Genomic DNA, 20,682 nt, shown 5'->3' with positions numbered 1-20,682 from the left:
GGCTGGCCATCCCAACTCTTGAGTGTTTGTCCTGGGCTACCCCCTGCCCCACGTTGGTCCCAAGTGCTCCTACTTTCCCTTGTGCAGCTCTTCTGCCATCTTCCGGTGTGTTCCATCTGTCCTGTGTGTCCTCATTGCTTTCCTTGACTGAGAATAGCCTCTTGGTGGCGTTGGTTTGTGACTTGAGTTTCTAGTAGGTTCTTTTGCAGTCTTTGGGAGTCCTCTTGGGCAGTAGGTCTTGGAGAGCAGGACTGAGCAGTCGGGTAAAGGCAGAAAGCAGGGAGCAGGAGGGTTCAGGTCAACCCCAAGGGAGGTTCTCTGAAGGCGAGAGAACCCCGTCTGCACCATGTGTGTTTTCACTGAGTAGCTCCCCTTGGTCAGTGTGGGTGAGGTGCAGCATATTTTCTAGATGAGGAACATCTTTGCTGCATAGGTGAAGCCTGCTCTAGGTCCCTCCAAACCCTGGGTTGAGCAGCAATGGGGGCTCAGAAACCTTTTGTGGAGGGGGATATGTATGATCCTGAGAGATCATCAGTCCTACAGACAGCAGTTGGCTGGACCCCTTGGGACATTCCCGGGGCTCGTGTAATTCCTTCTTCCAGAGGCCAGCTCTAGTCTGGACCGTTTGGGTGGGGGGAACCCAGGTATGTTGGCATGTTGGGGTTTGGGTGGTCTTCCAGGCGCAAGGCCTTGAGTGTGCTCAGGCAGTGTGCTTTCAGACAAAAAGGCTCCTGGGAAGAGGAGGCAAAAGACCACAGGCTGTGGTTTTTGCCTCTGTCCTTCATGACCCGGCACTTCAGCCTGTCTGCATTCCCTGACCACACATTATCCTGAGGTCATTATCCTGGCTACTTGCCAGAAAATTACATTGAAATCGAAGTGCCCAGGGTCTCTCAGCAGACCTGTAGGACACCACGCTAGGTCCTGATACACGGTTGAGGTCTTCCACGTCGCATGGCTCATCGGGATAGCATTGGTTTGGGGATCGTGCAACGTAGCTGCTTTGAGCAGGCGCTGCTGCTGGTAGCTGATCCCCGTCCAATTGGGCTGTGCCCCTGTACCGTGTGTTAGAGACCCCCCACGTCTGTGCTGGTGAAGGGCTAGAGCTTAGAAGGTGGCTGTAAGGGTTCTAGAGTTGCCCATGTAGTGGCTCCTTCCCTTTGCTCGAGTCACTGCAGTGGCTCCCTGGAGTGGACACTGTTGTGAAGGTGCTGTAGGATCCACAGACAGTTTTTATCCCTGTTTGCTTCCCTTGTCCCTTCTCTGATGGCAGCCCCTGGTTTCTTTTCTCCTCTGATGGCCCCAACCTCTTGATCTTTGCGGTCACACCTCTTAGGGTGCCTATGAAATGTTACCATTCAGATGGTTAGTGTGGGGGCTTGTTTGAGTTGTAGTGTGTGGGGCTGGGTGACTTGACCTTATTTTTCCCCCTAAAGATTTTTTTTTTTTTTTAAGTAGTGTCTACACCCAGTGTGGGGCTCAAGCTCATGACCCCGAAGTCAAGAGTTGCACATTTTACTGACTGAGCCAGCCAGGTGCCCCTTGACCCTTCCTTGTAGCAGATACAAATGTGTGGTTCAGCTATTTTGGAAAGTCCTGATGCTTTCTGACCAACCTTTTCTGCTTCTCTGCTTCAGCTGCCACCTGAGCTGCTGACTCACAGCTGTATATCTAGCCATAGCCCTACTTGAAAACCACAGGCTGGGTACCTAGGTATCTATGTGGATTTCAATGTCAGCTTGTCCAGCTACCTGGAGCTATCATAACAAGTTAGCATTCAGCAGATGGCTTCAGACAACAATGCATCATCCCTGTTGTGGAGGTGGGAAGTCCCAGATCGGTGTGTTGGCAGGACCATGATCCCTCTGAAGACACATGGGAAGGTGTGCCTGTTTCAGGCCTCTCCTACCTTGTGGCAGTTTGAGGCCTCCCTTGCCTTGTGGATGCAACATACCAATCCTGTTTTTACGTTATCTTTTTTCTGTGGGTCTCTGTCCCTGGGAGACCAAATCACCTTTTCATAAAGACACCAGTCATATTGGACTAGGGCTCACTGTAATGACCTCGTTTTAACTGGATTACCTCTGTAAAGGCCCTGTTTCCAAAGGTCACATTCTGTGGTGCTGTGGGATAGGACTTCAATGTATCTTTTGGGGCAGACACAATTCAATCCATCCTTAACAGTGTCCAAAACTTGCCTTCCCCAAATCTACTCTGTAGAATATATTAATTTTCTTGAATGGCAGCCGCATCTACTCCGTGTCCCAAGTGAGATCATGGCAGTGCTGGGTGGCCTTTACATTCTGAGTGGCTGACAGACCCCTGCCGCTGGCGCCACGAGGCTGTCTACCTACCTACCCACCACCTCAGTCCGCCCTGTCTCCTGTGCTGTCCTGGCAGGCAGGACTTGGCATCCACGGGTGCGCCGCACTTCATGGCCTACCGGCAGCCCTCTAGGATGGACATGAGGGGCACAGGGCTGGCAGGACGCAGCCCTTTTAGGACTGACCCTGGATTGGGCTCCCTGAATGTCTAGGTCCTTAGCTTACCCCCACTTTCATGCCCGTTTTCTCTTCCTCTGCGTCCCGCCCCCCCCCCACCCCCCCCCCGCTCTCCTTCAGAGCCCAGATCTTCGGGGACTCCGAAGGGGACACCACTGCCCGCCCAGATGCCCACGTCTCCCCGCCAGGGCAAGATGCGAGCCCTGGCACGTGGAGCCCGAGGAAGTCCGCCGGCCGGCGGGAGGCGCCGGAGGCCACCGTCACGCGCGGGGGCAATCGGCGGCCGGAAGTCCCGCCCCGACGCCCCAGGAAAGGGAAGGAGGGGACTGCGGAAGTAGAAAAAGGACCGGCTGCGGGAGCATCTCTTCACCGACGCGGTCTTTGGTCTTGACTCCGAGCCCGCTCTCACCGTCGACCTCAGCCCCGACCCCGTTCCCAATCTGGCCTCGTCACCCTTCCCACGCTGCCCGGTTCCCGCAGCCTTGGACGCCACTGCGTCCTTGTCTGACTTCCGGGCGACGGAAGGTCGCGTGCGGCTGCTGCAGGTGGTGGACACGGAATACACCGCGGACTCGGTGGAATGGTGCCCGCTGGAAGGCCGCAGGCACTTGCTGGTCTGCGGCACCTACCAGCTGCGGAAGCCAGAGGACCAGCCCGCGGACCCTGAGAGCAAGGTGTGTGGTGTCCTCCTGGCCGTAGGCGGTCTCGGCCGCGGCTTTCTAGGTCCGCGCTCCCCAAATGGCGTTTCTCGAGTAGCTAAGGCCCCAGAGTCAAACTCTTTTAGGAGAGGTCTCAGGAAGGACGAGAAAATACTTCAGAGAGGCAGAGCCGACCGCAAATGTTGAGACGTGTCTGGCCTGTTGTGGGGGAGGCAGGAACAGAAAAGGCTGTGGAGTCACACAGGAGATGAAGATGTGACGTTTGCGTTGTGGCCAGAAGGTAGGTTAGAATGCGCATCTTGAAAGTAAAATGTACCCCATATGCAGGCGTGGCTCAAGCTTATGAATGAAGCCTAGAATAGGAAGGAAAACGGGAATTGGAAGGAGCCGTACTTATTCTCTTGATGGCATCTATTCAGATCCAAACCAGAACACTACTAAGCATGAGAACTGGCACTCCAGCAACAGGCCTAGGTCAGGACGCTTCCGGGAAGACTGGGTCCTGTGGTGACCCTAACCATAGCTGGTCCCTGTTAGCTCACCTAGAAGGAGCATTGTAGGGGCACCCGGCTGGCTCCGTCCGAAGAGCACGCGACGCTTGATCTCGGAGTCATGGATTTAATTGAGCCCCACGTCGGTGTAGAGATTGCTTAAATAAAACTTTAAACAAAAAGCATTCTGGGGGCGCCTGGGGGGCTCAGTCGGTTGAGCGTCTGACTTCGGCTCAGGTCATGATCTTGCGGTTTGTGGGTTCGAGCCCCGCATCGGGCTCTGTGCTGACAGCTCGGAGCCTGGAGCCTGCTTCAGATTCTGTGTCTCCCTCTCTCTCTGCCCTCCCCCCCACTCACACTCTGTCTCTCTCTCCTTCAAAAGTAAATAAACATTAAAAAATTAAAAAAAAAAAAAAGCATTCTGTACTGAGTCTAGCAGAGTTTATCTACTTACCCATTAATCATGTACAAAAGGAGACATTTTTTCCAGCTCAGAAAATCAGAGGTGCTGCTTTGAGGCCGAGTTCCAGAGCCTCGTCAAGCCTTTTCTTTCCCTTGATTCCTTTTCCCATCCCTTGGGTTCCTCGATATCTATTAAGGTAATCATAGAGCACGTCTGCATTTTTTTGTAGAGTGGACTTGACCCTGACGAGCCTCCAAGCCGTTTAGGTCGTCTCTACTTGTATCGTCTCAATGCAGACAGCTCTGCTTGCCACCTGCTTGAGATCCAAAGAAGAGATACTTCTGCAATCTTGGACATGAAATGGTATAACTGATAACAATTCCCCCTGTCTGGGACTTGTCGAGTATTTGTTCATTTAATCAGGGGAGACTGATGCCTGTCAGCATTCAGTAAGATGGGGAAATGTCTGAACTTTGGGTTCATTTCTTTATTGTCCTGCCCACCTGTTGGCATTTGGAGGCTACTAGAGACTTGGGCTCTTTTCATTTCTGCGTCCTAGGGTTGGTATCAGTCTGGGAAGTGATGCTAGTTTTCTGATTCGTAAGCTGGGGAATCTTGGAACAGAACTGTAGGCTACAACCTGGTCTTGGAATTGAAATTTAATAAGTTACTGAGGTGCACAATGCTAACCTGTGTTCTGGGCATATCCCGTGTTCTGACTGACATGTGAATTCTCTCCTCAGGTGCCACGTGCCGGTGGCCGGCCATGCCCTCTTGGGTGTGGCAGATGCTGGTGGGTCCATAGAACTGCTCCGCTTGGTGGGATCTGAGGTCAGTGACTAGGGCAAGGAGTTTTTGGGGGGTGGAAAGAATCTGAATGGAGAGGGTTTGGGCAGGAGGTTGTGCTGATATAAACCTTTTTGTGGGATGGTTTCCGTTCAATGGCAAATCGTATAAAACATTCTATTTTTTAAAAAATGCTGACTTATTTGTTTTGAGAGAGAGCGTATGGGAACATGAGTGGGGGAGGGGGCAGAGAGAGAGAGGGAGAGAGAACCCCAAGCAGGCTCCACGATGTCAGTGTGAATCCTGATGCAGGGCTCGATCCTAGAAACTGTGAGATCATGACCTGAAGCTGAAATCAAGAGTCGGAAGCTTAAGTGACTGAGCCATCCAGGTGCCTCTGTCATATAACACTCTAAATTAGTATGCGATCTATTTTAAATTATTGGGTTCTGCATCTGAATTTGAGAAGAGATCAATTTATGTGTCACCAGCAGAAGGGGTGAAGTGACAGGGTATTTATTTACCTGTCAGTGGATCTGAAAGTTCCTCTGTAAGGAAAGCTGGACCAGCATTCTTAGGTTGATGATGCTGGGGCCAAAAATGGCCGTGAATTTCTTATGTGAAAGTGGTGTTTCTCAGCCATAATTAGGAAGGCAGTTTTCTATGTGACTTTTTCAGAGCATTTGGTATTGATCAGCACCACATGTTTGCAAAATGACTGCATCTGATTGTTGGAAGAGGGAGAGAACAGGGAAGTAAACAGCCCACAAGACCGAGCCCTGACTTAGTGAGAGGGACACACACTGGTCCAGGGGTGTGGGTGGGACTGGAACGGGTCCACTTGCTGTTGGATTTATGGCAGCTGAGGGCGTGTGTATAATGGACCTCGCCGGCCAGCTGAGAGCAGCTGCCCTATCTCAGGAGTGAGGGAGGAAACATCCGAGGAAGACTGTGGGCCCATCAACCGGGATTCTGAGCAAGAGTAGATAAACCCCAGAGAGGACACTGAGGAAGCAGCCTGCTAGGAGCCTTTTGATGGAGTTAAGCACTGTTCAGATACTTAGGTAATAAAAAAAAAGCTTACATAAATCATAGGAAAGAGAAACAGCGTTTAATGGCTAGTTGTGGCTTCGGAAAAGGAAACTGGAGGAAAGAGCCGGCTGTCTCTGTCCCTGGAGAGAGAATATGCCAGCATCCCTTGAGGCCTGAAGAGATGGAGAGTGTGTCCCAGGGGTGCTTCTGGGAGTCTGCGTAGGCGGTGTGGTTATGTCTAGGAATGCATGGACAGCAAGGGGGTCTGAAAAACGGATCAGCTTCCCCCAAGGTCACATGTGGGAAAGCCCTTCTGCAGGTGCGTCAGCTCCTAGAGGGCAGGGGCCAGTTGTCCGGTGTCTTCTCATTCTGCCGTGAATGAGGGACTGACCCGTTTTGTTCACCTAGTAGGCGATGAGGGAATGATGGCTACCTGAGCTACAGGAGTAGTCTTTCCAAGGTTCTGGGCTGTTTCCTTTTGATAGCGTTTTCTCTCCACTAGAATGCGTACACACTGCAGCCGTTTTCCAGCTTTGCCCTGGAGAAGCAGTGTCTAGCCTTGTCTCTGGATTGGTCCACTGGGAAAATTGGAAGGTAAGAGCCGGTGTTGGTGAGGGATCCCGTCTTTCCTCTGAGCATTCGTTGCTCTTTTCGTGCAAGAGAGAGTTGAAACCTTGCACCAGCCTTGATTGTGGCTTCCTAGACTCAGGAATGTCATAACTGGTGCTCATCTGAAAAGAAACAATTCATCCTTTTAGGTAAAAGAGACAGTGTTTTCATCAAGAGAAGCTGACATGGGTTTATTTTGACAAGTTATGTGCTAGTTTTGATTTCTGCCAGATGCCCAAACCTGTTAACGGGCACATCCGTGCATCAGGCCCATGGACAGCCTCTCCCATGACACGTCTCGGGATGCCACCAGTCGGGAACCAGAAGTGGGTGATGAGTTTGGGTCAATGAATAAATTCAGCTGGGTTTCTCCGTTGGTTCTCTGTGTCTAGGGCCAGTGACCAGCCCTTGAAAGTCATTAGCAGTGACTCCAAGGGGCAGCTCTACCTGCTAGAGGTGAATGAGGAGGGGCCTGGGCTGCAGGAGGTGGCCATGTGGCAAGCCCATCGCTTTGAGGCCTGGATTGCGGCTTTCAATTACTGGCAGACAGAAATCGTTTATTCAGGTTGGTACTTCTCCCCTGGGGATGGATCCTAGGAGGGAGGGAGTGAGCAGGTGAGGCCCAGGTCAGGGCTGTGACTCTGGACATGTTGGGATCGTGAAAACCCTTTGTGGAGAATGTATTTTCTGGGGCAAAAGCTGTTAGTTGGTACTCAACGCTTAGCTATTCCTTAGAAAACAAAGCACACCTGGCCGTGGGCATTGCAGGGTGTTGGGGGACACTGCCCCCAGTGTTGGAGCAGCCGGAGCCCTGCCTCCTGCCGTGTTTGCTCCTGCTCCGTGAAATCCAGGGTTCCCACATTTTCCGTTGCCATTTCTGGGTCCAGTGTTGGCCTTGTCACGTTGGATTTCAGGCTGTCACTCCTCTCTTGGGTCCAGTTTACCTTCCCAAAGAAAAGCCTGAGAGGGGTAGGATTGATTTCCTGACATTGTGAGTGGTATGTATTGGGGGTGCTGATGTGAGGACGAGAAATGAACACACCTGACGTTTGCAGGAGCCAGGTAGCTGAGCAGCCTCTCTTCCCCAGGCGGTGAGGACTCTTGGGAGATGGGGGGTGGGGGGCAGGGGGCATTGGCCTCTGAGAGAAGACAGAAGGGGAGTCGCTGGATTTGCAGAGAGGCAAAGAAAAGATCTGACCCTCGTTTCCTTTTGCGTCTAGTTGCTGGTGGTGTGCTGAGCCGTACGGTGAGTCGTGAGGTCAGGGACGTTCTGTTAGACTGTCCGGAAGCTCCGTGGCCCACCCCGCTCCGCCAGAACCACTCTTGGGGAGGTCCTCAGTGGCGGCCACGGTGCCTGGTCCAGGGAGTACCTCTCAGCAATGCTCCCACGCCGGCCTCCTCCCGGTGCAGTCTTTTCTCTGCGTTATCCCGGGCTTCCCTCTTCTTTCTGATTGCTTCTCATTCCTTTGCTGGCTCCTTTCCCTCTGTTTGAAAGTGTTCCTTGTCCTCTGGCCTATCTGGGTGCTCTTGTCGCTCTGCATTGTTGCTCTTTTGATTTCAGCTGCTCTCTCTTCCAGAAACAATTGCATTCTGGTTGCTTAAGCAGACCTTTTTTGCTTGTTTGCTTTCTTTCTTTCTTCCTTCTTTCTTTCTCTCAAGGAGATTTTACTAATTTATTTTGAGTAATTTCTGCACCTAGCATGGGGTTTGAACTCATGACCCTGAGATCAAGTTACACACTCTTCAGACTGAGCCAGCCGGGTGCCCTAGACCTTTCTTCCCCCTGAGCTCTTGATGCCTTTATCTTGCCAGCTACCAAGCACTCTGCAAGGATGCTTCCGGGGTGGGGGGGATGGGGGGCAACTTCAGCTCAGGTCATGATCTCATGGTTACTGAGATCGAGCCCTGCATCAAGCTTTGCACTGACAGCATGGAGCCTGCTTGGGGTTCTCTGTCTCTGCCCCTCTCCTGCTCATGAGTGCTCTCACTGTCTCACACACTGTCTCTTTCAAAGATAGATAAACATTAAGATGGGGTGCCTGGGTGGTTCAGTCGGTTGAGCGTCCGACTTTGGCTCAGGTCACGATCTCACAGCTTGTGAGTTCAAGCTGCGCGTCGGGCTCTGTGCTGACAGCTCGGAGCCTGGAGCCTGCCTCGGATTGTCTCCTTCTCTCTCTGCCCCTAACCTGCTCGCATTCTGTTTCTGTCTTTCTCAAAAATAAATAAAACGTTTTAAAAAATTAAAAAAAAATAATGAACGTTAAGAGAAAAAAAAAAAGGATGCTTCCTGGGCATTTCACATGTGGATCCTGGCTCAGGCCATTGTCCCTGTGTTGTCCTGTTGCACACAGCTCCTGCCTAATGTCCCGACCCCAGGGCAGGGTCTGGCTGCCCAAATCAGACACCAGCGTCCCCTCACCCCTTCCAGAAGTGGGAGTCCTATTGATCTTCCAAGCATCTCAGAATTGGCCATCTCTTTCTCTTGCCACCTATTGGGGGCACTGTCTCCTCTCCTGGCAGAGCCCTGAAGGATGGCCCTGCATTCATTCTTGAGCCTTTCTAATCCTGCCTCCACACTGTAGCTAGAGCGATTGTTTTAAAACATGCGAACTTGGGGTGTCTGAGTGGCTCACTCAGTTGAGCCTCTGACTTCAGCTCAGATTATGATCTCACGCTTCGTGGTTCAAGACCCACAACGGGCTCTGTGCAGACACCTCAGCCTGGAGCCTGCTTTGTATTCTGTGCCTCCCTCTCTCTGCCCCTGCCCTGTTTACGCACTGTCTCCCTGTGTTTCTCAAAAACTTAAAAAAAAAAAAAAAAAAAGCTACAAACATGCAAACGTTGTCACACTTCACTCGTGGTTAAACCCTTTGCAGCTTCTCTCCAGAATTCTTGGTGCAATCCCCCCAGCGACATTGTGGCTTTGCATATCGGGTCCCTGCCTACCTCTCCAGCCAGTTTTGAGTGATGGCTTTTTCCTCACCCATTCAGGGTTCTCTCCAATCTCCATGCTTAACCGAACTGTTCTTTTTTCCCCAATCTCCGTGTTAGACCACCGGTTTGTTCTGCTTTTCTGGCAGGGCTCAGCTTAAAATCCTATCCTGGAGATACTGGCCCGGTTCGACCCCTTGTTGCTGTTTGGGCTCATCCTCATTGTGTCTAATGCTCATCTTCCCCTGACAGCTGGGTCCTTTCTGCGTTTTTTGCTGTCACACTGTGAACAGTCTCAGTGACAACAATAGAGGTTTAATTTCTTGAGGCTTCTCATTCTTGGATTAGTTCTACCTTGAGACTCAGCTAATTCAGAGCCAAGCATAGTGGAGGCTGTGATGTTGTAATTCAGCACCAAGTCGTTTGTTCAGTGAACGTTTGTTGAGCATCTACTATGTGCCATGCGCCGCTATAGGTGCCAGAGACACATGAGCTAACGAGACAGACAGGAGCCCTGCTTTCCCTGAACTTACACAGAGAGGAGACGGGCAGTGGTCACAAAGCATGACACAGAATGAGTGAAGAGAGGGCACAGTGGCTCAGAGGCGAGAAGTGCTTTGGTGGGCTGTGACTGGGGGATTGGGGTGCTGTGGGCAGGTGCAGCCTGTCCTGTTACAGAGCATGGTCATGGTGGACAGAGGTAGAGCAGGAGTGAGCCTGCTGCATGAAGACAGCAAGTGGCTGTGTGGCCAGAATGGCAGGAGGCAGGTGGCAGGCCAGAAGGTGAGATCAAAGTTCACGTGGCCTCGCGGGCCTCAGGATGGACTTTGGCTTTGGCTCAGACTGCAATAGAAGCCATAGCAGGATATTGAGCAGAGGGGTAATGTTTTCTGACTTAATGTTGCAGAATAGAAGGGGATCTTTTTTCCTAATGTGTCGACTATAGACTGCAAGGAGACGAGGGCAGAGCCTGGGGACCTGCCATACAGGTGGTGGCAAGAAGGCCTCAGACTGAGTTGGGAGCAGTGCACGCGAGGGAAAGGTGGTAGGACTTTGGTTGTATGTGTGAAGGTGGCTTGTCAGGATGTCCTGGTGGATGGATGTGGGGTGTGAGACAGACCAGCGTGTAAAGAAGCCAGTACCAGCTTTCTCTGCAAATTTGCCACAGGACGGCAGCTCAGATTGGAGGCTCACCTGCAGGTGTCCTGCCTGGCTGGACCGGTTCTATTGGTCTACGTAGCTGTAGGTCGTGTTCCTCCTGTATCCCTTCTGTCTGCCCTAGGCATCTGCAGTGTGCTCAGTGAGCATGTGTTGGATGGGCGGAGTGGAGCAAAGGTGGCTAGGTGGTGGGTGGGTATAAGGAACGATACACGGTTGAGTGGATGGATGGACGGACAGACGGATGGACGGAGTGGTCAGACCTAGGTGTTTTTCTTTTGCTCTTCATCCTCCCTGTGGGCCCTGCTTTTCAGCCTTTCTCCCCTTCCTTCAAGATAGCCACCATCACGCTATATCTTGTTGCTGTCTTCAAAGACTGGTTATGGATTAGGGTGGCGGCTCCCTACCCTTCCTGTTTTTTCAGATTCCTTAAGACAAGCACAGAGGTCCTTTTACTGTAAGGTTACAAAATGTACTTCCCTTAAAAAAAATTTTTTTTTTATTCTTTATTTTTGAGAGAGAGACAGAGAGAGAGCATGATCAGGGGAGGAACAGAGAGAGAGAGAGGGAGACACAGAATCCGAAGCAGACTCCAGGCTCTGAGCTGTCAGCACAGAGCCTGACTCAGGGTTCGAACTCACGAACCAAAAGTTCATGACCTGAGCCGAAGTCGGACACTCAACCGACTCAGCCACGCAGGTGCCCCAGGTGACTTTAAGATAAATGGAGATGTGCTGAAGGTTCCAGAACCTTAAGAAGTGCTTGTGTTGGGCCCCTGGATGGCTCAGTCAGTTGAGCGCCCAACTTCGGCTCGGGTCCGATCTCACTGTTCGTGAGTTCAAGCCCCACATTGGGCTCCGTGCTGACAACTCAGAGCCTGGAGCCTGCTTCGGATTCTGTGTCTCCCTCTCTCTCTGCCCCTCCCCAACTTGCACTCTGTGTGTCTCTCTCAAAAAATAAACATTTAAAAAAAATGCTCGTGTTTGCTGCCTCCTGCATACAGATCCTGTTCTGAGTTCCTTGATCAGGCAGCTCTGGTTTGTGGCAGCTAGGAGCATTGGTTGCTGGAGCCTGAACAGAAGGCACTTTAGCCACATGTGACCTGAAAATTCTTCCCCTGACTTCTTGTCCTTCCCTTTCATTCCTGTAGGCTGAGCTCATCAGCCTTTCCTGTCTTCCCTGCAGGTGCCCTCTTCAAGTGTGAAGACACAGTCACAGCACAGGCCTCTTTCTGGGGTGCTGTTTCTGGAGCTCCTCTGCCTGGTGCCAGCCTGAAACCACCCAGGAAAAGTCCTTCACGGGGATTTCCTCACAGGCATACATTCCCTCCCTGAGAAGCGGCTGCTTCCTGTCGTCAGTGCCACGGTCAGTGGGCGTTTCTGTTTCCACGCAGGTGGGGACGATGGTCTTCTGAAAGGCTGGGACACCAGGACACCTGGCACATCTGTGTTCACTAGCAAGAGGTAAATTCATCAAGGGGCCGGCCCTAGGCATGTACCACCAGCCCTCCCATCCCTCCTCCGCGGACTTTCCACCGGAGACGTGTCCCTGTGTGCGCACTCGCTCAAGCCTTGCACTTTGCCTGTAGGCACTCCGTGGGTGTGTGCAGCATCCGCAGCAGTCCCCACCGGGAGAACATCCTGGCCACGGGAAGGTGAGTCTCTTAGGGTTTGTGCACAGGGGTCCCTCTTGCGTCTCTTCCTTCATTTCCTCACGTTGACCGTTGCAGTTTTTAATTGGACCAACTCTTAACGTTTACTTATTTGTTTTTGAGAGAGAGAGAGAGAGAGTGCGCACACGTGTGCACGCGGGGGGAGGGCCAGACAGAGAGGGAGACAGAGGATCCCAAGCAGGCTCTGTGCTGTCGCACAGGGCCTGGTGTGGGGTTCGATCCCCTGAACCATGAGATCATGACCTGAGCCGAAATCAGACATTTAACCGACTGAGCCACCCAGACGCCCCCAGTTGGACCAACTCTTAAACCAAAGTGTAGGTATCTGGGCTGGGGAAAAGGAACTTTGTCCTAGAGGAATGAATGGGATGGGCCTGCTTGGGAGATGTCCCCGCTGCCACCTAGGGAATAAGTGGGCATTGACTTTCCTGCATGATCCCTGTGCTGGATGGCTTTCAGCTATGACGAACATATTCTACTGTGGGACACCCGGAACATGAAGCAGCCTTTTGCAGACATGTCCGTGGGGGGCGGAGTGTGGCGGCTCAAGTGGCATCCTTTCCACCACCACCTGCTCCTGGCAGCGTGTATGCACGGTGGCTTTAAGATCTTCAACTGCCAAAAGGCAATAGGTGAGTAGGGGGCTTGGGGCAGTCAGGCCTGGGGTGGGGGTTCCCAGTTTCCTGCCCCCTTGCTCTGCCAGTGCTTCACTTCTGCTCACGCTGCCTTGCTCACGCTCTGTGAGCAGAACCCAGCACTGGTCAGACCCAGCTCAGACTTGGGCCGGAGCCCCAGAAGGTGGCTGGAGGGAAAGGGCAGCCCTGCGGGCCTCACTCTGAGTTCGTGCTGCGGGAGGGCCTGGGAACCGCCAGGCCCACCACCGCCTTTCTCTGGCCAGTAAGTCTTCACTGTCAGGACCGTTGCACATTTTCTTCTCTCTTCGCCAACGCCCAATGCCCCCTTTCCCTCCTCATTCTCCCTTCGTGACTCCACCTCCCTCCTCATCTATACAAAGAAGTGATTAAGGCACCGCCTCTCCGCTCTGCAGGCCTGTCTCCTGTGTGCTGGGCCACGCCCCAGGACTTCCTGTTCTGCAGGGGCACAGGTGCGCTGCCCTGTTCTCAGCTGAAAGCCCCGTGAGGTCTCTTTCCTCACGTATTTGCTGCTTTCGCTGTACCCCTTCACTTTTGGGGTGTGGAGTCTTTTCATTCACCTCAGGGTGCTTCCTCATTTCCCTCGTGGTTTCCTCATTGACTCATTGGTTGTCCATCAGTGTGTTGCTCAGTTTCCACATTTTTGTGACTGTCCTGAATTTTTTCCTGTTCCTGATTTCTAAGTATATTCTAAGTTTACTGAGGCTTGTCTTGTGGCCTCAAACGTGGTTGGTCCCAGAGAGTGCCCCACGGGCTTTCGAGAAGAGAGTTCTCCGCAGCTGTGGGTGGAGTGCCCTGTTCCCGTGTTCTCTGGGTTTTCTGTCTGGATGCTCTTTTAAATCATCTCTACACCCAGTGTGGGGCTCGGACCCACAACCCCAGGATCGAGAGTCACAGGCTCCACCGGCTGAGCCGGCCAGGTGCCCTGGAAGGTGGGGTGGTGAAGTCTCCGACTGTTACGGATGTATCGTGTCCTTCCTCATTTCTGTCCGTTTTTGCCTCGTGTATCGTGGGGTTCTGTTAGGTGCGTGTGATGTCTATGATGTTTGCATTTCCCTAACGTATAGACTCTTTTCATTGTCAGGGTCCTTACTTATTTCCAGTAACTGTGTTTGAGGGTCTGCGCCATCTGGTGTCCTCAGAGCCATTCTCGTTCTCTCTGGCTGCTCTGCGCGCTGCGACTGTACTGCCTTTTGCTCTCAGTCTGTTGATGGCCTGGAGTCTGCAGTGCGTCTGCTGTACTGGCTCGTGGCTCTTTGCCAGGAACATTATGGAAGTGACATTCTGCCTTCTTTAATGCGTTTCGTCAGGAGGCACAGGATGCCACTTTGTCCTTTCACTGCTGATGTTAATTTGGTCACTTGGTTAAGGTCTCCCCTGGGTTTCTCTGCTGTAAAAATACTGTTTTCCCCTGTGTGATTAATAATAACTAGCCTGTGGTTAGAGTGAACCTTTTTATTCCTCATCAGACTTCCACTCAAATCCATTAATGAGTCTTCCCTGAATGAAATTATTACTATAATTGCAAAATGGTGATTTTGTAACTATTATCATACTCTGTACATTTTAAAATTAGCATTCACTTTTCTCCCATATATCTGTGTTTATTAACCATATAGATTCATGCGTTTTTATGTCATTCAGTGGGTCGTAATCTATTATAGTCATCATTCATTACAATGTTCTCATTGTCCTAGACTTTTCCCATGAAAACCCTTTAAGCTGTCTCCTGTGTCCTTTTCATATGTCCCTATTGATTTTTGAGTACTTCCTCGCTTTTTGGCACGAAATATTTCACGTTCATTTTGTATTTTGCCTCTCCCATACCTGGAATCAGCTATTTCTTCAGGGTGTCCTGGGTCCTCTTAGCGGTGAGTGTGTTTAGAATCCAAGATCTGGTCATTAGTTGGTCTTACAGCTACTGAGGTGTTGTGTATGGCTGTGTGTGTGTGCGCGCGCGCGCATACATACATATGTATGTGTATGTTTACATATAACGTGTACATGTGTGTGGTTATACATATGTGGATGCGTTTGTGTGTGTATATGTGGTTACATAACCATGTGTGCTTGTGTGTATATGTGTGTGTCCACACGTATGTCTGCATATCCCTATTCCATGGTGTCTCCCTTCTCCAGTGAAAAGTTGCTCCCAGCAAACTCTTACTTACACGCTTCACCTCACAGAGTTGTTACTGTGCTGCACCTAAGACAACCCTGTGAAGGGAACTCAAAATGCTCTTACGGCTCTTTTTTGTGAGATTAATTGGATATTGTCAGAGTGCCGTGTTCAAAGGTTACTTGGAAGTGGCTTTTTATTTGTTTGAAATACAATTAGGTTTATTTGTTTCCTTTTTTTAAAATTATTTATTTATTTATTTTACACAGGTTTTTTTTTGGTTGTTTTTTTTTTAATGTTTATTTTGGAGAGAGAGACCAAGCACAAGCTGGGGAGGGGCAGAGAGAGGGAGACAGAGGATCCAGAGCAGGCTCTGCATTGTCAGCACAGAGCTGAACGCAGGGCTTGATCTTATGAACTGTGAGATCGCGACATGAGCCAAAATCGGATGCCCAACAGACTGAGCCACTGAGGTGCCCCCATATTTCTGTTTTTATAAATTTTCTTTGTCCGTCTTTTGCCAATTTTTCTTTCTGGTTTCTTGTCTTTTTCCCCCTTGATTTTACAGAGTTCTTATATATTAGTGTATCAGCTCCTTACCTCTGATATACATTGGAAATACATTCTCTTGCTTTATTGTCTCATTTTTGCCTCTGGTGTCCACCCCTCCCCCCAAGCAAAAGGCGCTTTTTTTTTTTTTTTTCTTCTTTTCTTTTTTTTTTTTTTTTTTTTTTTTTTTTAATTTTTTTTTTTTAACGTTTATTTATTTTTGAGACAGAGAGAGACAGAGCATGAACGGGGGAGGTCAGAGAGAGGGAGACACAGAATCTGAAACAGGCTCCAGGCTCTGAGCTGTCAGCACAGAGCCCGACGCGGGGCTCAAACTCACGGACCGTGAAATCATGACCTGAGCCGAAGTCGGCCACTTAACCAACTGAGCCACCCAGGCGCCCCTTTTTTTTTTTCTTCTTAAACACATAATCTCTATGCCCAACGTGGGGCTTGAACTCACGCCCCCGAGATGGAGTTGCCTGCTCTACCAACTGAGCCAGCCAGGTGCCCCAATGGTGCTTTTTAATGTAATCACATTTATAGATATTTTTTCCCACGGAATCTTCTACATTTTGAATATTAGTGTTAAAAAGCTTTTCCCCTTTCACACTCAGGTTGTAAAAGAATTTACCAGTGTTGGGGCGCCTGGGTGGCGCAGTCGGTTAAGCGTCCGACTTCAGCTCAGGTCACGATCTCGCGGTCCGTGAGTTCGAGCCCCGCGTCGGGCTCTGGGCTGATGGCTCAGAGCCTGGAGCCTGCTTCCGATTCTGTGTCTCCCTCTCTCTCTGCCCCTCCCCCGCTCATGCTCTGTCTCTCTCTGTCTCAAAAATAAATAAAAACGTTAAAAAAAAAAATTAAAAAAAAAAAAAAAGAATTTACCGGTGTTTTCTTCTAGTACTTGTAGCGCCATGTATTTAGTTAGAACTTTGGTCTGTGTTGTATGTGGTGCAAGCAGCTATCCCAACACCATTTATTAGAAAGTCCATCTACCCCCAGTGAATCCAGATGCCACCCTTCTTGTGTTCCTACTTTCATGGCTTTTTTTTTTTTTTTTTTTTTTGTCTTTCGAGTCCCATTGGATGTCTCTTCATGTGTCTGTACCCACTGCTGTGATTGTGGAGGCTTGGTGGTGTCTTTGTAATAGCAGGGTTACTGGCACCTTCACTTTTCCTTTTTAAGGATTTCCTAACTATTCTTGTATTTGAACTTGACATTAACTTATCTTGTCCCAGAAAAAAGTTATTGGATTTTTATAGAAAAGAAAGAAAGAAAGAAAGAAAGAAAGAAAGAAAGAAAGAAAGAAAGAAAGAAAGAAAGATTGATTTTGAAACATTTAAAAAAAGGTGGGGTGGGGGGAACCTGTTGGATCAGTGGGTTGAGTGTCTGACTTCAGCTCAGGTCATGATCTCAGTTTGAATTTAGGCCCCACATCAGGCTCTCCGCTGTCAGCATGGAGCCCACTTCGGATCCTCTGTCCTCCTCTCTCTTTGCCCCTCCCCTACTTATTCTCTCTCTCTCAAAAATAAACATTAAAAAAAAAGTAGGATTTTGGCTTTTTATTACAGTTGTGTTGTTTTTCTGTTCTCTGTCTCATCAGTTTCTCCTTTTATGTTTGTTTCCCTTTGTCTCCTTTTTCTAGCATTTTGAGTTGGGAGTACAGTTCACTTTTCTTTATTATTGTGTTTGTATTAAGCTTTTTTTTTTTCTGAAGTTTATTGATTTATTTAGAGTGCTTGTGTATGCGAGCAGGGGAGGGGCAGAGAGAGAATCTCAAGCAGACTCTGAGCTGTCAGTGAAGAGCCTGACTTGGGGCTCGATCCCACAAACCATGAGATCATGAGCTGAGCTGAAACCAAGAGTTGGACGCTTAACTGACTGAGACATCCAGGCACCCCTGCATTGAGTGTTTTTGTGTCTGAAATGTTCTCTGATTCAAGCATATTTTTAGGTTGTGAGATGTAATGATTTCATTTTTCAGAAGAAATTCTGTGACTTGAGTTCGTACTTTCCCTTTTGCCCAAGTGTGGTTTCGTAGGAGGTTTTAAATTTTTTAGGTAGAAGGACTTTTTTGTCCCCTTGTGTTAGTTTTAGTTTTTATTGCATTATGATCAGAGAGTGTTGCTTGCTTGTACTATTTCTCCTTTGTGGAACTTTTTGATTCTTTGTTGCTTAACATGATGTTCTGTTAATATTCTGTGTGCACTTGGGTAGGAGATATGCTCTTTGTTATTGTTTGACTTGGGGCCCGGAATGGGGTCCTGGCTGGGAAAGCCCTGTGGCCCTGTCTCTGAGTCCCATCCAGGCTACCATGGAGGGACAGTGATGGTCTGAGGCGCTCCCTCCTTTGCTCGTGTTGCCTGAGTGCCTTTCTGGCTGTCTGGGGACGTTCGGCATCTGGTTCCTCTCTGGAGCCTCTTCTGTCCAGGCAAAGCCCTGGCTTCGGGAGTAGGATCTCCTGTGCTCTGGTGGCACTCTCAGCGTTTCCTGGTTCCAGCACTGACCTGGTCTACACTTCTTGGCCTTTCTTCATCACTGCTCATTTTGATTGCAGTTATTCTTCCTTTTTTTCTTGTTTTAAGTTTTATTTATTTATTTTGAGAGAGAGAGCACAAGCGGGGTAGGGAAAGAGGGGGAGGAAGAAAGAGAGTCCCAAGCAGGCTCCACACTGTTAGCGCAGGCCCAACGGGGGGTTCGAACTCACGAACCGTGAGGTCATGACCTGAGCTGAAATCTAGAATCAGACACTTAACTGACTGAGCCCCACAGGCACCCCTCTGATTGCACTTCTGATGGCTCTGGCCCGGATCCTTGCACTTGGGAGGCATCAGTGGCACCCCTTTCAGAGTGTGTAGCTGTCCAGGCTTACTAAAGACCTGAATGGCCAACAGGCCTTTCACCTGGTGACAGTTTTCTAAGTTCACATCCCCAGGTCACTGGCCACCAGTTTTTTATGACTGCTCTTGCCATGCTTGGCCTTGCCCTGGACCCTAGATTACCTCAGCTTTGGCAACACCTTGTCATTTCTTTTTCTGGTCGAATATTGCTTTCAAACCTTCCATAGCTGAACCTCTTTCCAGTCTTGTCCTCCACCCTCAAAGTTGCTATAGCAACTCACCAGAAGGAAAACCACGTAAACTCCAATGAGTCCTTTCCAAGCTCAAATCCAGACTTTACAGAGCACGCTGAATTCTGTATGGTTTTGACCCTCCAGACACGTGTCGCCACTCCCCGATGGCGTTTCTGCCACATCTACTTGTTTGTGGTTCCCCAGATGTGTCCTGTTACCTTACACACGCTTGTTCTCTGTTTCACATGCGTCCCTGTCTCTCCCATCTGGCTAACTGCTTTGTCCTCTGCTTTGAAGTCTTAACTGAAGCTTTTGCCAAGTCCTCCAACTTGGAAGGGCACCGTCACCCTTGTGCTTCTGTAGCCAGGCCGATTCCTTTGTTAGGCACCACAGTGTACTCACTGCAAGATGAAGGTCTGTTTTCTTCTCATCTCTCCACGTCTCAAGGATTCCTTTGCATCATGCACAATGGTTGCTGACAAATGAGGACTGCTTTTAGCAAAGTCTCCCTTTGAGAGTGGGCAGGGGCCATCATTTGGTAGTGATGAGATCAGCCTGGGTAACGTCACATTTCCTGTATTCTGTCTCATTCCAGAGGAGAAGCAGGAAGCCTGCACAGTCTCTGCATCCCACACATTGCCCAACTCATTGGTGTATGGAGCCGACTGGTCCTGGCTGTACGTCCACAATCCATTACAGACCTGCCGGTCATGCTGCTCAGGTTCCTCTCCCTGCAGCAACTCAGGAGCCAAAGCAGCACATCTCTCAAACCTGAAGGCTGTACACCAGTCACCAGCACCGTCTTACGATCATTTAGCAGAGAATGATGAAGAAGGTCATACCATACTTCAGAGCGGAAGCAAACCGAGGACTTCTGTCCAGGCACTCGCAGAGGACATGATGAAGAGTGACAGCCAGCTGCACACTGCAGGGACCAAGGTTTGTGACTCTGACCTCTATCTGGAAGCAGCGAACTTTGACATCAGCTTCCTAACTACTTGCTCCTTTTATGATCATATCCTTCACCTCTGGAAGTGGGAAAACATCTGAGCTGGGGAAGAGGTTGCTTGGCTTGAAGTCAAAGACCATTTCCACAAAGAAAGCCCAGAGTGCGACTTTGTGAGTGAACTGCTGTCAGACCGTCTCATTGAGATTCCTACTGTAGTCTCCACAGGTGACTGTATAGGGCTCAGTGTACCTTATGTCCACGGTGTAAACAGTCAAAAAAGCTATTGGCTTCTCTTAAATAAACCTTATCGGGGGCGCCTGGGTGGCTCAGTTGGTTAAGTGTTTAACTTGGGCTCAGGTCACAATCTCACAGGTTTGTGAGTTCAAACCCCACATCGGGCTCTGTGCTGATGGCGAGGAGCCTGCTTGGGATTGTCTCTCTTCCTCTCTTTGTATGCCCATCCCCCATTCACATGCAGTCTCTCTCAAAAAACTTTAAAAAAAACAAAGATCACCTTATCATGGCACCAGAAGTGCTTGTATTAGCCTCCTATGCAGGTAAACAAAAGGAAGCCTACACACATTGAATTGCCTTAGCGTGTCATAAACTTGAAATATTCCCCATCGTGGCATTAGTAACCTGAGTAGCTTCCGAAGCTTGGACACATACTAACTCCAAGAACATAACTGGGTTTGTGACTCGTCTGACTCCCATAGTTCATTCTTGTCTCTCTGGAAAGAACAGTAGTTGAAGTGCAGGCTAGTGTAGAATTTGTCAAATTTCTACCAATATTCTGTTGTAGGTGATCAGAGTCAGAAAACACACACTTCCTTATTTTCTGATGAAAATATAGGGTCAGAACATGTAAGAAATCACTCTGTAAAAATGATCATTTCCCAGCTAATGGTGCATTTATTTCAAAACAAGAATTTGAACCCTCCTTAAGAGTTTGTGTTAATGGTATTTAACTAAGGGTCAATTAAATATGAAGCAGAATACATAAGACTTCAGGGACTATGCACTGAAACCGGGGAACCCAGAGGGGAGACTGTAGACGACGGGAGGTTTTGCCCCCAGAATAGTTGTTTTTCAACCCATAA

At 49.7% G+C, this 20,682-nt stretch overlaps 1 protein-coding gene across 1 annotated transcript; it reads left to right on the top strand.

Annotated features, from left to right (window-relative positions):
- The first annotated feature begins 954 nt into the window (after positions 1-954).
- Positions 955-19,900, top strand: DPH7 (diphthamide biosynthesis 7). Its single transcript, XM_042963522.1, has 13 exons — positions 955-1,023; positions 2,401-2,420; positions 2,622-2,790; positions 2,840-3,175; positions 4,284-4,417; positions 4,798-4,885; positions 6,375-6,466; positions 6,874-7,046; positions 11,756-11,860; positions 11,964-12,033; positions 12,159-12,224; positions 12,702-12,874; positions 19,229-19,900. The coding sequence occupies exons 1-13, from the start codon at positions 955-957 to the stop codon at positions 19,681-19,683; spliced, it is 1,950 nt and encodes a 649-aa protein (XP_042819456.1). The 3' UTR covers positions 19,684-19,900.
- The last annotated feature ends 782 nt before the right edge of the window (positions 19,901-20,682 follow it).

Source organism: Panthera tigris, chromosome D4 (assembly GCF_018350195.1).
Source record: "Panthera tigris isolate Pti1 chromosome D4, P.tigris_Pti1_mat1.1, whole genome shotgun sequence".
Taxonomy (NCBI): Eukaryota; Metazoa; Chordata; class Mammalia; order Carnivora; family Felidae; genus Panthera; species Panthera tigris.
Note: the sequence above shows the minus strand (reverse complement) of the source record. Positions and strands in the feature narration are given on the sequence as shown.

Coding starts and splice junctions, on each gene's coding strand:
- DPH7 (XM_042963522.1), top strand. CDS start 955: ATGGCTCATCGGGATAGCATTGGTTTGGGGATCGTGCAACGTAGCTGC. Junction 2,421..2,621: donor GCAGGACTTGGCATCCACGG/GTGCGCCGCACT, acceptor GCTCTCCTTCAG/AGCCCAGATCTTCGGGGACT. Junction 12,225..12,701: donor AACATCCTGGCCACGGGAAG/GTGAGTCTCTTA, acceptor GATGGCTTTCAG/CTATGACGAACATATTCTAC.